The sequence below is a fragment of the Lipotes vexillifer genome, unplaced genomic scaffold (genome assembly GCF_000442215.2).
Source record: "Lipotes vexillifer unplaced genomic scaffold, Lipotes_vexillifer_v1.1 scaffold1166, whole genome shotgun sequence".
In the NCBI taxonomy this organism is placed as follows: domain Eukaryota; kingdom Metazoa; phylum Chordata; class Mammalia; order Artiodactyla; family Lipotidae; genus Lipotes; species Lipotes vexillifer.
This window is the reverse complement of record NW_006773421.1, coordinates 2,019,497-2,033,265: the sequence shown is the minus strand read 5'-3', so window position 1 is coordinate 2,033,265 and position 13,769 is coordinate 2,019,497. Positions and strand designations below refer to the sequence as shown.

At 61.4% G+C, this 13,769-nt stretch overlaps 1 protein-coding gene across 1 annotated transcript in view; it reads right to left on the bottom strand.

Annotated features, from left to right (window-relative positions):
• ADGRA2 (adhesion G protein-coupled receptor A2) overlaps positions 1-13,769 on the bottom strand; it is a 32,853-nt gene that overhangs the window by 649 nt on the left and 18,435 nt on the right. Inside the window, exons 3-19 of the mRNA XM_007448321.1 lie at positions 9,570-9,641; positions 9,241-9,312; positions 9,036-9,107; positions 8,567-8,730; positions 7,957-8,170; positions 7,179-7,343; positions 6,391-6,589; positions 5,774-5,923; positions 5,484-5,645; positions 4,546-4,770; positions 4,146-4,362; positions 3,368-3,576; positions 2,466-2,593; positions 2,065-2,188; positions 1,471-1,616; positions 750-839; positions 7-556 (exon numbers count right to left, since the gene is read on the bottom strand). Coding sequence (XP_007448383.1) covers positions 7-556; positions 750-839; positions 1,471-1,616; positions 2,065-2,188; positions 2,466-2,593; positions 3,368-3,576; positions 4,146-4,362; positions 4,546-4,770; positions 5,484-5,645; positions 5,774-5,923; positions 6,391-6,589; positions 7,179-7,343; positions 7,957-8,170; positions 8,567-8,730; positions 9,036-9,107; positions 9,241-9,312; positions 9,570-9,641 — 2,959 coding nt within the window. The remainder of the gene's footprint in view (positions 1-6; positions 557-749; positions 840-1,470; positions 1,617-2,064; positions 2,189-2,465; positions 2,594-3,367; positions 3,577-4,145; positions 4,363-4,545; positions 4,771-5,483; positions 5,646-5,773; positions 5,924-6,390; positions 6,590-7,178; positions 7,344-7,956; positions 8,171-8,566; positions 8,731-9,035; positions 9,108-9,240; positions 9,313-9,569; positions 9,642-13,769) is intronic.

Genomic DNA, 13,769 nt, shown 5'->3' with positions numbered 1-13,769 from the left:
GGGGGCGGTGGGCGCGGCCCGCGGGGAGGCTCGGGAGGCCGAGGCGGGGGGACGGCACGCGCGCCAGGAGGCCCTGACGTCCCTGCGCCTGGCACAGTGATGGGTGAAGACGAAGAGGCCCAGGGCGGAGGCCGCCACCCCGTACAGACAGCTGCACACCACCCGGGGCAGCCAGCGCTGGGACACGCTCAGAGCCCCGCAGGCCCACATGGCCAGGTAGAGGAAATGCGTGGTCACCAGCGCCCCCAGCTGGGCTCCTGGAGAATAGAGACCGTCACCCTCCTCCGGGGGCCCGGGCGTCACCACCCCTGCGCTCCCAGCGGCCAGAAGGGAACCCGAGTCACTCAGGAGGGGGCCGCTGCTCCTGAGCCTGGTGGAACCCCTCAGCTCCTCCCCTGGCTCCAGGGAGACCCTGCTGGTGCCCCCCTTTGGGCTCTGTGCCAGAGGACCCCGTAAGCGCAGCGCCGCGCACAGGAAATAGATCCAGGTGATGAGCAGAATCAAAGCCACGGGGATGTAGAAGGCTCCTAGGCTTGGGCGCCACACTAGCCAGCAGCTGAGGGGAGACACAGGCGGCACGCGTGAGCGGGAAGGGAGGCTATGGTGAGTGGAGAGGCGGAAGCGGCTCAGTCAGCATGCAGGGCTTGGGGCTGGGTGAGGGGCTGGGCGGGTGTGCGGTGCCGCCGCATCGGAGTAGGAGGCATCGGGGCAGGGTGGGGAGGTTTGGGGCAGGCGGGCCACGCACTCACTAGGGGCTGTGGTCCCGGTAGTTGTGGATGTTGACAGCGGCTGTGATGCCACAGATAATGAGTGGGATCCCTCCCGCGATCAAATAGAACCTGGGGAGGAATGGGTTTGGGGGTCAGAGAGTTGGAGAACAAGGAGGGGCCAGGTGCTCAGGACCCTCACCTTGGGGTCTCTGTCCTATCCTCTTTCCCCTAGAAATTATGTCAGTTTGTTTGCCAGGGATGCAATGCTTCTCCAGGGCAGGTCAGTAGGTCCCTAAGGGATTTGGCCAAGACTGTTCTAAAGGACAGTGGCCAGAATTGCTTTCTGTCACCCTAAACAGTGCAGAAGCCAGGGGTGCCACTTGGGTTCCCAGGATCCCTGCCCAATGCCCTTTGAGGTCGCTCCCTTCCTGGCCTTGTCATGCCTGAAAACCCCAAGGATGCACCCCCTCCATGGCACTGGGCAACCTAGTGCCACCCAGGGCCTTGCCTCTTCTGCCTTTTATTTTTATTTTTTGGCTGAGGGATCTTAGTTCCCTGACCAGGGATTGAACCCTGGGCCCACTGCAGTGGAAGCACTGAGTCCTCACCACTGGACCCCCAGGGAACTCCCCACCTCTTCTGTCTTGGGAGTGTGATCTCCCAGGACCTTGGACCCCTGGGACAGCATCCACCCTGGGAGAACAGCTTTTGGTGTCCTCCCCCGACACCTGAGCCCTTCCCCACTGCAGAGCTGACATACCGGAGCATGGGTCGGGGGGCAGGCAGGGCAGCATCCCCTTCTTGTGGAGGTGGTGCCCTCCAGGTAAGCTCCTTGTGGAGGACACGGGCCTTCACCCCCATCCAGAGCAGTGTGGACAGTGAAGAGTAGTGCAGGGTGATGCCCACCTATAGGGTCAAGGCACTGAGGCTGGGGGTCTGGCCGTCCCAGAGCCTCAGCCCCGCAGTGCTCTCCTGTGCCTCCTGTGTGCCCAGCCTCCAGCTCCACCCAGAACCTCCCCAGGGTTCTGTCCCTGCCAGTACCCTCTCTACTTCCAGCCCAGGGTTCTCCCCCATGCCAGGGACTCTCCATGACCCTGTCGTTGCTGCCTGGCTCGTCCCCGACCTCTCTTCCATCGCAGGACCCCACTCTCCACTTTGTCCTGTCTCCTAGTTGCTCTGCTTCTTACCTCCCCTACTCTCATGCCCACCTCGCCCACGAGGCTGGACATGGAACAGCGGAGCGGGAGCCCACTGCCATGAGCCCCCTTCCTCCCGCGTGCCTCCCTCCTGTACCCTAGGCTGCCGTCTCCGATCTTGGAGAACCCCCCCCCCCCACAGCCCTTCTCCTGCTTACCGCCTGGCAGACCATCTGGTAGTTGGTGAGTGTGATGCCTCCCGCAAAGACGGCGGAGGTCATGGCCATGTGGAAGCACAGGTTCAGCAGCATGTGCCAGCCCTTCCGGGACACATGGATGGAGCTGCCACAGAAACAGTCTTTAACAAATGGGCCACCCAACCCAAGGTCAGGCCTATGGGGGTCTCAAGGTCACTGGGAGAGTCAACGAGGAGAAGGCAGATATCTGTGTGCACGCGTGGGCGTGAATGGGATGGACACCTTAACCCCCAAACGCATTTTCCAACTGCAGAAGCTTCGAAGGAAAGGCTAGGCAAGAGCCTGGGAAAGGAACACCCACTGTCGCCTTGCCAGTACTTAGTGACACTCAGCATGCCCTCCCTTCCCGCAGGAGCTCCCACCTGTGGTGGAGGATGTAGGTGATGATGGTGGAGAAGAGGCAGAGCAGCAGCAGGGCCGTGCAGGGGTACACGACGGGGTGCAGGCCTGCCCCTGAGCCCTCCACCTCCCTGGGGAAGGCGCGCAGCTCCTGGAAAGAGCAGAGAGAAGAAGTGAGTAAGGGGAAGCCGGGAGCTGAGAGGCCGCCCTGTGGAGTCCTGGCCGGTCCCCCAGGCCAGTTTTCCTCTTCCCAAGCCCAGTCAGCTTTGGGCCCCAGCTTTGGCCTTTGGCTCATCTGGGTAGCAAAGATGTAGGCACCATGACACCCTCTCTTAGAAAGTCGGTCTAGGTGGCGTTAATGATCTGCCTTTCTGGGAACTTTTCAGGTTCCCAGCCCGAGAATCAGGAGGGAAGAGGGGCAGGTTCTGTCTATCATACGGCGGCATGCCTGCTTAGGATCTGGAAAAGCGGGCTGTGAAGTGTGGTGCGGGCATGGGGGCTGGACAGGGGTGAGTGGGGAGGGTGACCGGGAAGGAGAAACGTTCCCAGGTTTTTTTTCACTTTAACGATCTGGGTGTCAGAGAGCGCAGGATGTGGAGACCAGGCTGGGTGGTCTCTGATCCATCGCTCTCAGTATGGGAGTAGAAGCAGGACCTCTCTGTCTTTTTTTTTGTGCTCTGGGGCTGCTACTATGGGGATGACCTGATAGAGGGCCTGAGGACCTGCTTGTCTTCTGAAAGATGAAGAGGTATGGGGGAGACCAGAGGGCCATTTATTTCCCTGCGAGTCCTGACCGTCATGAGGCCCGATAAGGCCTCTGTTTTTTCAGGATTTCTGTGGCCCCAGGCGCTCAGGGTGCCCCTGGTCCCTCCCGGCACCCCTTCTGCGTTCCCCTGCCCTCCACCCCCGTGCCCGCTACCCTCACCATGAGCACGGCCACGTTGCCCAGGTGCTGGCACTGCAGGGAGCTGACGTGGGGCTGGCTGGAGCGGAGCTGGCAGCCCTCAGAGCTCCAGCCCCCGGGCCCCCCCGGCCCCTCCTGGCTCCACCAAGCGGCCACGGGCTCGGCCCCCTCAGCCCAATGCCGCAGCGAAACAGCCACCGGCTCAGTCAGGTTTCCCACGCTGCAGCCACCTACAGGGGAGGGGGTCCACTCAGGCTCGGTCAGGGCGTGCGCGGGGCTTGGGGAATAGAGTTAGATGCCAAGTGCGGGCCTGCCCCCCAGGGCCTCAGCCTAACTGGGAGACACAAGGATGAATCAAAATAAAGGCACCCGGAGGTGGTGGCCCACCTAAGTGCCAAATGAGTCGTGGCGACATGCCCAGGAAGGGAGGACTCTGGGGTCCGGGACGAGAAGGTGGAAGGTGACACGGAGGGAGCGGAAGCCCGAGTGAAGGGAGGATTCAGGAGGGCACCCTGAGGGGGAAGTTGGCACCAGGTGAGAAAGGGGGACGGAAGGAGGCCCAGGTGGGTGGAGGGTTCGTGTTATAGCCCTTTGGAAATCTGACGAATCTGGGCTGTGAAACCCAGGGTCTCCTGAGCCTTTTCTCCACCAGTCCGTTCCTTCACGGGTCATCCCTGCCCCGCACCGCCCGCGGAAATGGTACAGGGCCACCGCCCCCGGCCACCTCCAGCAGGTCGTGGGGGGTGCAGGGGAGGGGTCCCGGGCGGCATGGTAGGGCGGGCGGGGTGCAGGCCCTTACTGGTTCCCGCAGAGATGACGGGGGTGGCCACGCCGCGCCTCTTGCCAAGCCCAGCGGCTCCAGGGCGGGAGGTGTTGCCGTGGCTGCGGAAGAGACGGCCGTTTCGGAAGACGAGCAGCTGCAGGGTGCAGTCTGGGGGGGCCGGGGGGGCCAGGGCAGCCGGGAGAGACGAGAACAGACTGGGCGGCAGCTGGATGGAGGCCAGGGCCACGCTGTTCTGGGGGGAAACAGGAGTTCCTCAGAGACACCCGGGGTCCCTGGGGCTCCACTGTCCTCCAGCCCCTCCTCCTCCGTCCCCTCGCCCCCTGTCTGAGTCCTGCGTCCCCTCACACCATCCACCTGACCAGGCGCCTGCACCTCGTACCTGCCCTCTCAGCATCCTCCCTCCCCCGGCGCCCACCTTGATGTGGAAGGACGACAGAGAAACGTTGGGCCTCCCCGTGGTACAGCGGAAGCGGAGCTGCTGGTCGGCCAGGGGCTCCGGCTCCGGGGAGGGGTTCTGGCCGGGACCCAAGGGCCGGGTGCCTGGCGCACCGGCCTCCCTCCTCTGGAAGGCCGTGCAGGTCAGGCCCACGTAGCTGTGCGGCTTGATGAGGTAGGCCTCCAAGGCCACGTTCCTTGAGTTCTAGGGACAGGGACCTTGTCACCCCTTTCCTGGCCTTCTCCTGCTGGAAACCGCAGACCTGCTCAGGCCAACCCGCCGTCCTTGCTCATCACTCAGGGCCTGGCAGCCTCGCGTCTGCCGTGGAGTCCCCCGAACCCCTGCTCTTCGGCCCCTCCTCCCGCTCGCTCACACCCCGTCCTGGAGCTGGCCCAGCTCTTGCCACGTCCCAGTCCTGCTGCCCCAGCTATGCCGGGGAGCAGGGTCCTCGCCCCCCTCGGATCTCCCCCGGCAGAGGAGATGCTGTGCGCTGCTTGTTAGCTGGTTTGCCACCCACCGCTGGAAACTCCCCCTCTTCTCAGGCAACAGAAGTCTCATCACCCCTCCCCGGCCAGCGCTGCTGCCTGGCTCCCCAGCCTTCCTCCTGGCCCTCCTCCTTCCCACCCCCACATGCTTCCATCGGCTAGCCCTTCAACTCGGTCCCCACACGAAGGAAGCCCTGGGTAACTTCTCCGATGTCGCTGGCCTCCCTCTCCTCTGCCCTGCTCCCGACAAGTTGGAATTTGATGCCACACGAACGGAACCCTAGTCACGTTCTGTGTTCTCGCTAACTGGGAGCATCGCTGGTGCACACTCGGAGGACTTGCTCCTGGATGACAAGGGCTGGCCCCCGTCACCTCTGAGGTCCCTCCCTGTCCCTCCCTGGGCAGGGCACCCTCCCGGCTGGCCCACCGTACCACAGAGATGTGCTGGGCGTGGGCGCTCAGGGCGGCCCCCCCAATGCGCTCCAGGGCGCCCACGATGCCGCTGCAGGCCTTGTCCTCGCGCTGGGCCAGCCACAGCAGGTGCTCGTCCACCAGCATCATGTTGCTGGCCATATCCACCATCACCTCCACCAGCTGGAGGCGGGGGCGGAGTCACCGAGGGCAGGAGGGGGGCTGGGGACCCAGAGGCTGGGGCGAGACCGGCTTGAGCAGGTGGGGGGCAGGTGATTTCCAGGGGCCCCAGGGGCCCGATCGAATCTCACCTCTTTGATCTGGTCGACGTAACCCAGAAACTTCTGGATCATCTGAGCCACGTAGACAACGTCCATCATGTCGGAGAAGCTGGCGGCCTCGGCCGTGTATACTCGAAGCTGGTGGGCCAGGGTCAGCGCGTTGGAGGCATTGATGGGCATCTGGGGGTGTGGGGAGGAAAGGGCACCGTCTAATCTGGCTCCTCCCCCAAAACAGCCCGGGGGCCCCCTCCTCTGTGCTGATGCTCAGAGCAACGGGGCCTAGGGAACAGGGTCTAGCCCACAGCTGGGTCTGATCCAGACAGGAGGCGAAGGTAAGGAGTGAGCCCTTCCCAACTCAGGGCCGCCCACTGGTTATGCCACTGCTTGAGGACAACGGGACGACCTCACGCTGTCCCTGCTTTCTGCTTAAGGCTGCCCTTGATGTACTGGGGACCTTGGGGTGGCCCACATGTCCCGAGTGTGGCCCTGGGGTCCTGAGTCCCCTGGGAGAGGGAAAGCTAGAGAAGAGCCTGAGGCACGGTGCCCACAGCCCTTCACCATGCACCCCAAGGAGGCAGCACAGCCCGTGAGGCCAGCAGGCTTCTCCCCGCCCCCTTTCCCGTGCCCCTCCCCTCTCCTGGCCTCACCAGCACGAAGGTGTAGAGCACCCGGGTGATGTCGTTGGTGTACAGACAGTGGGAGTAGTCCCCCGGCTCCCAGCGGCCAGCTCGGTCACACCGGCGGGAGGCTCGGGTGCCAGGGGCACCCCCGCTCAAGGGCACCGAGGTGAAGGGGTACTGCAGGCAGGACTGGTAGGCTGTGATGCCAGCCAGAGTTCGAGGCCACCTGGGGGCAGAGGTGGGAAGCTGCCAATGACCTAGGCTCCTCAGCCAAGAGTCCCTCCCCCGCCCTGAGAACTGTGAGGCCAGACTCCTTGGGAGCTGCAGGAAGGGCCCAGAAGAGGGTGTTTGTTTGGACGGGACTTCAAGGGATTCCCAAGCTCCACCTCCTTTCTAAAGCTGTGTTTGTTGGGACAGTGCTGTCACTGGTGCTGCGAGGCTGGACTTGAAGTCCTGAGTTCAAGTCACTTATGCTTTCTGGGCCTTAGTCTTCTCGGCTGTACGATGGGGAGAATAACTCCTCCCCTGCCTAAGTGAGAGGCCACTGGGATATGAAAGTGTGGCATCCGTAGTGGGAGAGCTTTGTCAGCTACGCATGTAAGGAAGAAAAAGGAAAAAAAAAACCTGTTTGTTCTGCACAGCACATTCGGAGGGTGATTTTATACAAAAGGATACGGTCTCTGTAAATATGCCAGCGGGACCTGGAGCTGAATGACAAAAGGCAGTGTATTCTCCAGCTTGGAGTGGGTGGGGGACTGGTCCCCGGTGGTCCCAGGGGCAGGAGCGGGGTGTGGGCCGGGGCCCGGGTCTCGAACCTGAAGTCCCCGCGGTTGTTGGCGACTCGCTCTGCGGGGCAGTAGGAGGCCGAGGTCTCCAGCACCACGATCTCCACCTTCTTGCTGGCGTTTCCCTGGACCGTAGACACGGAGCACTCCCATTCGCCTGAGGCCCACACGCCGATGTGAGACAGGGTCAGCTCACTGTGGGCGGGCAGGCGGGCGAGGGCTGGCTGGAGGCGCTCCCGGCGGCCAGCCACCCTCCCCAAGCGCCCGGGGGCCACCCCAGGGCACGCAGGGCATCAGCTTCAGGCTCATTTCTTTAACTGAGCCAGGGATACATGTACACGCTTCTCTTTAACTCTGATTGGCCTTCCGTTAGTGTTTTTCTTTTTTTTGGCTGTGCCGTGCGGCTTGCAGGATCTTAGTTCCTCGACCAGCATTAACCCCGGCCCTGGTAGTGAAAGCGCTGAGTCCTAACCCCCGGACCGCCAGGGAATTCCCCAATTTCCCCATCTTTTATCACAGAGATAATATTACCTCTCTTGCAAATCTACTGGAGAGATCAAGTCCAACAATACAGGTGAGAGCCGCTATATCATTGTAAAAGCACTGAAGAAATGTCAGATATAATCGTTTTCTTCTATCAGGCGTTCAATCTGTCCCTCATCCAGACCATTTCTGACTTAGTCCTGGATGTGCGTCAACACGCCCGCACGTATCCCCAGATCAGGCCATCTCCTTTGCAGGGTGCGTGAGGGTACTGTGGCCACCCCTGCCCGCGCTGTGGGCCCAGAAGGGGCCGCAGGGCCTGTACCTGGTGATAAAGGTGCAGTCGTGGATGAGGCTGTCGCCCAGGAGGATGCCCGCCTGCTCGTCGCCCTCCACAGGGGCCCGGTTGTGGTACCAGCGGACGTGGGTGTCATTGCCCAGGTAGCTGGCCGAGCACTGGAAGGGCAGTCGGTCGCCCTGGAAGACCACTTGGCGGAGGGATGGGATGAGGTGATGTGTGTGCAGCTCCAGGGCCCCCTCTGTGGGAGGGGACACTGGCAGTGAGACTGAGTGACGGGTGAGGGTCCAGTGGGGGCAGAGCCAGGTCCCTCTGTCTGGTCTGGAGCCCGCCCCAGCTCGGAAGGAGAAGGAGGGCTGGAGCATCTCCGGAGATAAGAGCGCAGGAGAGGAGCAGGAGGGTTTCGAACGAATAAAGATGCTTCTTTCCACTGCACACTTGTCACCCCGAGAGGTGGGACCAGACGAAAACATAAACAAAGCAGTGGCCCCAAAGGAAGTTTACAAAAGCAGATGGAGGACCAGCCCCCAGTGGGATCTGAGGGAGAGGATGCCCTGGAGACCAAGCCCAGCGCACAGGGAGCCTTGAGCCAGCAGGGGCCCCTCAGGAGGGAGCCTGAGGGTGCAGGTTTGCTCACCACAGCGCAGCTGGGCCTCCTGGAGGCCACCCAGGGCCTGGGCGTGCAGGGCGCTGGGGTAGGCACAGAGCGTGCGCTCCGACAGCTGCACGGAGCGATTCCGGGCCCAGGACAGCAGCCAGCGCAGGCGGCAGTCACACGTCAGGAACTCGGTGCCCAAGTCCCTGCAGGGGGGTGGAGGGGCCACAGGGTAGAGCAGAGAGAGTGTGAGCTCCCCGGGGTGGGGATGGAGCCCCAGGGAGAGACTGAGGCTGGAGAGGGCCGGGGAGGGCAAAATTGTGCACGTGTGCCCTGCTGCCACCATGGCCGCCACGGCAAGCACGGGGAGGCGCATATGGTGGAGCTTCAGCCATCGTCTGTCCCATCTCCTCAGAAGGCCGGCCACGTGGGCACGGTGCTTATGCGTCTCCCTCCTGGGAAGTGGAAGGAAGCAGGGGCCTGACTGGTGGGGCTGGGGAAGGATACTCACACAACCTTAAGGGCTGGCAGCTCATCAAAGACTCCCGGTGGCAGACTGGAGAAGATGTTTCCAGATATGTTTCTGCAGGGAACAGGGAGAGGGGATCTTAGGCTCTCTCTGAGCCACAGGAGGTGGGTGGTGAGTGACGAGAATGCGGGGACCCGTGAGGCTTTGGGGAGCCTTCCCTCTGCCCCCCTCCCCGCCCCTCACTCACAGCCGGAGAAGCCTGGGGAGGCCTTGGAAGGTCTCAGAGGTGAGACAGCCAATCCGGTTGTTGGAGAGATCTCTGGAGAGACACACACAACCTCAGCAAGTCGGCCACGTGGTAGCGCACGGATCCGCTTGTGAGGGACACACGCGTGTGGGCGGGGCTTGTGGGCGGGAGCGGAGAAAGACCCGGTGCTGGGGCATGAACTGTCCGCCCCCAGCCTGTTGCGTGGGGGAGAGGCAGTGAGGGAGGGTGAGTGGGAGGGCGGCGGCACCCACGGGACCGCCTCCAGGGACGAGGGGCCTGGGGCGTGGGGTCAGGACAGGGCCACTCACAGGCGCTTCAGCTCCCCCAGACCCAGGAAGGCGCCCGCCTGCACTGTGCTGATGACGTTGTTCCTCAGGTCCCTGTGGGAAGCAAGCGGGGGCCTCACACCTCGCCCGCTCCGGGCCCACGCGGCTCTCCGGGCCGGGCGGCCTCACCGCCGCCAGTGCCGGGCTCTCGGTTTCCCTCTAAGTCCCTGCTCGCCTCAGCGCGGCTGGGAGGCCGGATGAAGGACCTGGCCTCTCAGACGGGTCCCCCTCCGCCTCCCTGGGTCAGGGAGGATGCAGACACCGAGAGATCCGGGGGGAGGGCCTCGGATGAGGAGGCCGGCGCGGCGGAAACGGGAGAGGAGCTGGCCCTGAACCCGGAGTCAGGAGGCCTCGGTTCCCGGTTCCCGCGAGCTGCCCTGAGTTTCTCAGTCTCTCAGGGCTGCTGTAGAATCGTTTGAAAATGGGTGTAACGGCCCTTTGTCAACTGCTACACAAAGGTAAGGTCATCTTGAGCCTGGCCGCGGGGAGGTACTTTAGAGCCGTTCGGGCGGACGCTCCACCTGGCAGGTGAGGAAAGGTCCCGGGCTGGCTGGTGACCCTGTGGATGCTGCCCCGGGGGCGTTGTCCATCACCTGGCCCCGCCCCTCAGCCCTCAGATGAGGAAGCCGAGGCCGAGGGGGTCACCTGCCGCCCTCCCCCCAGGCCTCCTCGAGCCCCTGGTGCAGAGAGAGGGTGGCAGGGGAAGTGCCACCTCGGGCTGGGCTCCAGCAGGTCACAGACTGGACAGAAGATGGCAGTTGGCCCCCAGGCACCACAGGGCCAAGTGTCACCCACCAGGAGGGACGAACTGCAGGGAAGTTTTCAGAGTAGCTTCTGTCCCAGGCTCTGGTGGCTCAAACTCCATCACATGGTCAGAGTGCCACCCTCCCTCCACTTTGTCACATCCTCCCAGGGCCAGCAGGGGCGGGCCGAAGGGACAGTCCCGGCCCACTGGGGACCGGCCGGTGCCCACACGGCCCCAGCCCCGCACCAGACCCGGCAGCCCTCTGGGACCACTGAGGCCCAAGGTGATGGCCGGCCCCCTGGCCTGCCCCAGCACCCTGTCCTCTCTGGGGCACAGCCATGGGGAGAGGCGCCAGGCTGACCCAACACTTGCCCACCTACCCAAGGCCTACCTGGGTCTTTCCCGAGCCAAACCAGAACAGGCTCACGGCCCACAGAGACCTTACCAGGAGGCCTCACTGCCCACCTGGGGGCGGGGAGGGCTGACGTTCCAGCATCCTCTCAGGCCCACCCAAGCACCCAGGAGATCATGAAGCAGAGGGCAAGGGTGGGGGGGTTCCTGGAATAACCAACTTAGGTTGGCCTGTGTGGTCAGCCTGCTTTCCAAGGCCCTGCCCCCGCCGCCCCCCCCCCCACCCCCCGCTCCCCGGCCCAGACCCGCCTTCTTGGCTCTGCAGGCCAGAGTCTCAGGGGCAGCTCCGGATTATGGGCAGCAGGGGGTTAACTGAGCCAGCTCCCTATGTGGGGAGAGGAAATGGGTGTCCAGGATGGGGAGGTGCCGTCCCAGCAGGGGGCCTGTTTTCACACAGACAGTCCCCGCTGGGGACAAAAACACCCAGAGAGAGACAGAGGAGACAGAGAGACAGAGACAGAGAGACATGCAACAAATCCCCTGCCCAGCCCTGCCCCTGGCCGGGGCTCCTCACACCTCAGCACCCTCTCATACCAAGGACTTGGGCTGCATAACCCTGCACCCCGCTGAGAAAGAAGAGGAAGCCCCCAGAAGGGCCGCTTCGTGCAGGCGGCGAATGTGTGAGAAGGCAGCCCCTAGAAGGCTCCTGCAGAGTGGAGGCTGGAGATGGCGGGGAGAGCGCCCGCCCGCCCGCCCAGGGTTGCCCTCCCCCACACCCCACAGCCCGGTCCTCCGATGCTGCGGCAGCCCGCGCCCCCGGCCCCTCTTGGGTTCTGGCCATTCTCAGGGCTCCGCCTCCCACCCGTGTGGGGGACGAGCAGAGGGAAACACATTCCTCATTGTGTCACTTCCCTTCATGGGCTGCCAAGGGGCCCAGACTGCAGCCCCCCGCCCCTTCCCTCTCCACTCACTATGTTTATTCTCATTTCCTCCCTGGCCCCCCTCGAGAACCCCCCGCCCGGCTGCCCCACTGATGCTCTACAGATGGGAGCACGGCAGCCCTCTCGGGCCCAGCCCCTTCCTGCCCTGGGTTTCCTGCAGCCCGGGCCAGCCCGGGCCTTCTGAAAGGGGAGCTTCCAGCAAGTGTCAGCGGTCCTGACCTCTTGTCTCACGCCCGCAGAGAGGCTTCCGGGGTGACCAAGGCAGCCCTCAGAAGGAGTGCCCTCAGAGATGGCCTGCTGGCCTGGAACCAACCAGTCTTGGGTCCTCTCCGGAGGGGCACAGGCCAGGGGCGGCTCCTGGCTGAGCTGGTAGCCCGATGGGGGCTGGCCCCTGGGCAGCTGAGGCCTCCTGGTCCCTAAGGTGGGGGATGCAGCTCTGGGGCTGTACCCTCCCTAGTGGTAGGAGGAAATGCTACCATAGAACTTGGATATTTTTGTGGACCCGCGAGGCCCCTATAGGTTGGTGGTTCTGCACCTTTCTTGCTTAGCACATCCTTTGGAATATCTGATGAGGGCTATGGACTCCTGCCCTAGAAGAATGCACTACCCCCAATATTGTGCATCTGATTTCAGGGGCTCGTGGAACCTAGGTTACAAACTCCTGCTCTGGACTTGCTCATTGGATTCCTTCATTCCTTAGGTGAGGTCGCAAGGAGGCACAGATGCTTCTATGATGTGGAATCTCCTGCCCTCTCTCTGCTTCCACAGACCTCTGGTCTTGGAACCTGGAGAAAATGCAGCTTATGGGTGGAGCCTCCCTCCCTACACCCCCTCGCCTAATCCAGACCAGGCTCCTGGATCAAGATAGACCCCTCTCCCTGTACCTATGTCCACATGGAGGGGAAGGACACCCTATGGCAGAAGTTGGGGGGCGGGGGATACCTGGGAGCAAATCTTGCCCTATGTCCTTCTTGGGCAAAAAGCAGCTCAGGAAGCTGAATGTGTAAGACTGAGTGTATAAGCACAAGCAATAAAAGAGCAGATTGAGGACTTCCCTGGTGGCACAGTGGTTAAGAATCTGCCTGCCAATGCAGGGGATGCGGGTTCGATCCCTGGTCCGGGAAGATCCCACATGCTGCAGAGCAACTAAGCCCACAAACCACAACTACTGAGCCCGCATGCCGCAACTACTGAAGCCTGCGTGCCTAGAGCTCATGCTCCGCAACAAGAGAAGCCACCACAATGAGAAGCCCGTGCACTGCAACGAAGAGTAGCCCCCGTTCGCCACAACTAGAAAAAGCCCGGGTGCAGCAACGAAGACCCAACGCAGCCAAAAAAAAAAGAGCAGATTGATACGTTAGACTTGAAAATGTTAAACTTTTGCTCTTGAAAGGATACCACCAAGAAAGTTGAAAGACAACCCCTGGGATGAGAGAAGATATTTGCAAATCGTATACCTGATAAGGGACTTCTATCCAGAATACATAAAGAACTCTTACAACTCAATAATAAAAAGACAAATAGCCCAGCTGAAAAAAAATGGGCAAGGGATTTGAATAGACGTTTTCTTCAAAGAGGATATACAAATGACCAATTAATGCATGAAGAGGTGCTCAACACCATTAGGGAAATGCAAATCAAACCCACAATGAGAGACCACTTCACGTCCACTAAGATGGCTATGATTTAAAAAACAGAGATTGGAATCCTTATATATTATAGATGGGAGTGTAAAATAGTGCCGCCACTTTGGAAAACAGCTTGGCAGTTAAAGTTACCATATGACCCAGCAATTCCACTCCTTGGTACAAATCCAAGAGAAGTGAACATACATGAACACAAGAACACATATAGGAATATTCATAGCAGCATTATTCATAAGCCCCAAAGTGGAAACACCCCAAATGTCCATCAACTAATGAATGAGTGAACAAAATATGGTATCTCCATACAATGGAACATTATTTGGCCGTAAAAAAGAATGACTTGCCGATACATGCTATAATATGGATGAGCTTTGAAAACACTATGCTTGCTGAAAGAATCCAGTTACAAAAGATTACATACTGTGTGCTTCCTATTTATATGAAATGTCCAGAATAGGCAAGTCTATAGAGACAGAAAGTAGATGAGTGGTTTGCTTAG